At 32.8% G+C, this 5,472-nt stretch overlaps 1 protein-coding gene across 2 annotated transcripts in view; it reads left to right on the top strand.

Moving 5' to 3' along the window:
• Positions 1-5,472, top strand: part of LOC105110998 (keratinocyte proline-rich protein-like) — a 48,475-nt gene that overhangs the window by 33,371 nt on the left and 9,632 nt on the right. Inside the window, exon 3 of one of the 2 annotated variants that reach the window (XM_011006225.1) lies at positions 165-948. The exons of the other annotated variant lie outside the window; for it this stretch is intronic. Coding sequence (XP_011004527.1) covers positions 165-589 — 425 coding nt within the window. The 3' untranslated portion in view covers positions 590-948. Of the gene's footprint in view, positions 1-164; positions 949-5,472 lie in introns of those variants that run through there. 2 annotated transcript variants of the gene reach the window in all.

Genomic DNA, 5,472 nt, shown 5'->3' with positions numbered 1-5,472 from the left:
GGATGCGAAAAATGCCACAAGAAAATCAAGAAAGTACTGTGTGGTATCCCTCGTGAGTCTTTCTTTTTTTCTCTTTAAAAACAGTTCTAGGTTTGATTTGTTTTTATTACCAAAGGAAGTGACTAAGTTTTGTGGATTTGATGATGTTAATTAATGAACAAGAGAAATCCAGAACCAGATATATGACAAGAAGGAAAACACAGTGACAATCACTGTGGTGTGTTGCTGTCCTGAAAAGATCAAGAAAAAAATATACTGCAAAGGAGGTCGAACTGTCAAGTGCGTTGAGATTAAGCCGCCTCCGAAGGAAAAACAAAAACCAGAAAAAAAATCAGAACCAGAACAAAAACCAGAAAAAAAAGAACCAGAACCAAAACCATGCACATGTTGTGAAAAATGCCGCCGAGGCCCATGTTGTCATCACTTTTGTATGCCAACACCTCCTGCATATTGTTATGTACCTTGTAGAAGGTCAGAGTGTGATGTATGGGGAGATGGTTGTTGTAGTTGCCGAAGTTGGGGTTACTATGTGTGCAGAAGTGCATATGTTTATGAAGAGTACTATCCCCCGACATGCAAAAGCATGTAAAGGGAAATCAAGTTCAGAAGACCGATGATTTGAGTCAACGTCCAACAGCAACCATTGGATTCAAATCCAGTGGTCATAGTGTTGTTGTGTTTATAATATCATCCCTTTTGTGGTGCTGCTGTTGTTTTGACCTCTTTCATCTAGATGATGCTCGATTTTGTGCCTAGCTAGTATTTTCAAGTCAATGGTCACAGTTTTTCCATTATTGATGGCTTCTTACATGTTTGGTCAGCAAATATGGGGGCTTAACTACCTAGTCTTTGTTTTTTATGATATCTTATCTTTTAATAGTCCCTTTGGATGTTTTCTTCCAAAGTGCTATTATCTGTTTCAAAAAACCCCTCTCCATCTATTCTCTCGTCATTTTTTGCCGGATGAAATGCCCAGAAACAACATCATTCGACCGTATTTTGTAAATGATAGTTTTCTTATAATATTGTTTTTGTTTTAAAATATATTTTTCATTCCATAAAACCTTATAAACAAAATATAATTAAAGACTGGCTATGGTATCCCAATGCAAATTATGATAGTTAATTGATAATATATTTTTCATTCCATAAAACCTTATAAATAAACTCATATTATTTATAATATTTTACGCAGAGAGATCATCTTATGTGATTAAACAATAAGGTCAATAAGGTTGGTGAGATGTATAAATATTATTGTAGGGTTACGGAAGTAGTTACAATTATTGCAAAGAAAAGCAAAAGGTTCCATTTTCCATGGTGATGGTGATGGTGCTGGTGCGTGCACCTCCGTTTCTTTCACTTTCAATTGCTTTCTTCAATCCTTAATCGTTTGATTGCTTCTGTGGAGTAAACGTGACCATGCTTGTTTCCTGGAAAAAATGGTGCAAGCTCAGCCATGCCTTATGATCCATACGAGATGATGAAATTTGGATTATTATTTTATCAATTAAGATTGTACTTGGAGGGAAGAATTAATAATCCCTTTATCAACATACATAATAATCGAAGACCAATTTCCTTCTCATGATGTATATATAGTTTTATATGAAGCCAAGTGAAGCTCTTATAATCCGGAGATTATCATTGGTTGACGTTATTTGACTCGTTTCCTCCTTTACACATTAATTAAATGGTGGGGATGACATAAGAATATGCTACCATGGGATAGGTTAGCGAGCTGTCAAGGAAAATGTAAGGAAGCAATGGGGATTTTGAAGGGGTTATGGAAATCTCTATTGACTTGTACGGAAGGAATAGTTGTTAATTATACCCTATTTGTTGATTCATAAAATTTTTGATTTAAAGATTTACTTGGGTCAAGATGAAGGAAAAAAATATTGATGGGACCAAACTCGATTAATCCAACTATATTTTTAATAATTTTAAACAGAAATAGTTTTGGGTACCAAACAATGTTTTCTATGGCCTGTGGAGACATAATATTTCTTGCACGATGAGGCCGCGATGCTGTAAGGGTTTATTTAAAAATATAGATGTGGTTATTTTTTAAAGTTTTTTTTTTATTTTAAAATACATTAAAATATTTTTTTTATTTTTAAAAAATTATTTTTGAGATCAACGTATCAAAACGATTCAAAACATAAAAAAAAAAAAATTAGCAAAAAATTGATTTTTTGAAAACACGGGTTCGCCTGTGTTTCCAAACGCATCCTAAATCGACAATAGTTGTAAATTGACAATAATAGGCGATGACGTTGGATTGATTGGATATTTTGTTTCTTCTGAAAAGATATTTATTTATTAATTTTAGATTTATTTTAATATTTTGATGTGTTAATGTTAAAAATAAAAGTATAACAACAAAGGATAGGGAATTAAGGGGTGTCAAAATTTTGATTTTTTATTTAAAATTAATTTTTTTATGAGTTAAGAATAATTGGGAGGCTTAATCTATTGGTTAGCCAATTTTTTTTTATTTATATGTGTAGGGTAATATACAATAATAATGGTAATAATTACAGCACATAAATATGATTATAATATTTTCTATATAGGTACATTCTATAATATGTCCCCTTAAGTTAAATGTGGAGGATCAACCTAAAGCTTAAATCAAAAGACAGTAAACAAAGCAGTAGGAAGTGGCTTAGTAAAAACATTTCCAAATTGATTGTGAGAGGAGATAAAGGGAATATAAATCTATTTCTTTGTAACCCTGTCTCATATAAAATGATAGTCAACCTCAACATATTTAGTGCAAGCATGAAAGATAGGATTTGCAGATAAGTAAGTAGTGCCTATATTATCACACCAAATAAAAGGAGTAGAGTTAGAAAGAATCTGCAGATCTCTCAATAGATACTGAAACAAGATAACCTTATCAGTGCTATTTGTTAAGGCTTTATACTCAGCTTAGGTATGAGCGAGCAACTGTGCGTTGCTTGGTTGCTTTCAATGAAATTGGCATTTGATAAAAAACGACAAGATAACCACCTATAGATTTGCGATTATCAATACTATCTATCCAATATGTATCTATAAAGCCACATAGAGAAAATGAAGAGCTGCAAGTGATATGTAAGCCATAAGTGGTTATACCTCGTAGATAACACAGAATGTGTTTAACAACACCCAAATGAGAATTTATAGGAGCATGCATAAATTGTGAGACTCTGTTAACAATAAAACAAATATCTGGTCTCATAAAGGTGAGATATTAAAGAGCACCCATAATTTGATAAAACCTTATAGGATCAGAAAACAAGGGACCTGACAATATGGTGACTTTAGACGTAGAGATAGGAGTATCAATCGCTTTGTGAAAAGTCATACCTACTCGAGTGAGGATGTCAATAATATACTTATATCAGCATAACATCAAACTTATAATAGTAGACTGAACCTCAATACCTAAAAAATAGTGATCGACGCCAAGGTCATGAAGCTTGAACTCTTAACTCAGTAACTATATTAGGTAGTAAAGCATAGTGGAGTTACTACCCGTAAGGAGAATGTCATCAACATAAACTAAAAGATAGAAGATATTAGCATCTACAGACACAATAAATAAGGAGGTGTCAACCTTGAAAGCATGAAAGCCAATAAAGACCAGAAAATCACTCAGACGAGTATACCATACCCATAGTTGTTTTGAAACATATAAAGACTCATACAACCGACACACATGAGAGGGAGGGACAGAGTCAACAAAACTTGGAGGTTGTTTAATGTAGAACTTTTCAATAAGAACACCATTGAGGAAGTCATTATAAATATCAAGTTGATAAATCATCTAATTATACGAGACTGCAAAAAGAAGACTAATTTGATTGTTGCGTGCTTAACAACCAAATTGAAAGTTTCAGAATAATCAATGCCTTCTTGTTAAGTAAGCCTCTCGCAACCAAACATGCCTTATACCACTCAACATTATATCCACACGATGTTTTATCCTATACACCCACCATTATAAGATTTCACAATTTTACCGACGAATATATTTTGTTTGTATGTGATTAATAGTTCATTAGAAATTTATTTGCCGACATCTTCATCGACGAAATACTTTCGTTGGCTTCGCCAACAAAAAAAAACACTTGTTAATGGTTTTACAAATGGAAATTATAAGCCAAAAAAATTTTTCCCATTTGAAATTTGCAAACAAATTTATCTTGTCAGTGAAAGTGTAACATACCGATGAATACATACCATCGGTAAAATTGTCAGTGAGTGTTTGAAATACTGACCGAAGGTATTCATTTGTATACTTGTCAGTCATTGTGGTAGTTATTGTCAAATGCTGACGAATAAAGTTCTTTAGTAAAGTTGTCGGTGAGTGTGAAATACCGACCAAATGTATCCGTTTGTAAATTCATCATGATGTCGCACCCTCGCATCGGAGCGCGGCGTTGCGGCGACCATCGATTGATTTCAGGGTTTTGTGTGGATTTATTATTCTGAAAAAATTATTTTGGATATTTACCACTCTGGGTTTCTTTATCCAAATATTAACAGTGAATAATAACAAATTATTTCCAGTAATATTTTGGATATTCGTCCTTTAAGGATTTCTTTATCCAATCATTAGCGATGAATAATAGATGAATTCCCCCCAAAATAAGATTTTTATATTTTTTTGAATATTGGCCAACACCCTTTCGAGTTTTACAAACATATTGTAAAATCCAGCAATATTTTTTGTATATATAAAAAAAAACATTCAAAAAAAAAATGATAGGGTATTGGCCGTATGCAACACTCAAGAAAATAAATTTTGATATATATATATATATATATATATATGTATGTATGTATGTATGTATGTATATATGTATGTATGTATGTATATTGCTACAGTTGCATCGGAAAACCGGGTATTCTAAATACGAGGGTGGTATATATATATATTTCTTTTAACATAAAGAAAAATTTAGGGGCGCAGCATTTATAATTCAAAGAAGGCTAGTGAATACTGTTTAAGTGAATTAATTCACTTGAACAGTGCAAACTTAAAAACAAAAAAAATGCATGCTGCGGGATGAAAGGAATGTATATTGCTACAGTTGCATCGGAAAACCGGGTATTCTAAATACGAGGGTGGTATATATATATATTTCTTTTAACATAAAGAAAAATTTAGGGGCGCAGCATTTATAATTCAAAGAAGGCTAGTGAATACTGTTTAAGTGAATTAATTCACTTGAACAGTGCAAACTTAAAAACAAAAAAAATGCATGCTGCGGGATGAAAGGAAAAAAAAAAGACCTGGGAACGGAATTGAAGAAGTTGCGGCAAAGTTGTTCGTCTGTTTTAAATATTTTCCAACAAATCCTTTTGCAGCTAACAATAACCAGAGACCGAAAGACTCACTTGTGCCTCCTTAGCTATTGGTAGATGACGGGAGAAAATAGAGATGCTGAAACGAACGAAATAGTTGGTTTCCCCGTC

Source organism: Populus euphratica, unplaced genomic scaffold, assembly GCF_000495115.2.
Source record: "Populus euphratica unplaced genomic scaffold, PopEup_1.0 scaffold389.1, whole genome shotgun sequence".
Lineage (NCBI taxonomy): Eukaryota > Viridiplantae > Streptophyta > Magnoliopsida > Malpighiales > Salicaceae > Populus > Populus euphratica.
Note: the sequence above shows the minus strand (reverse complement) of the source record. Positions and strands in the feature narration are given on the sequence as shown.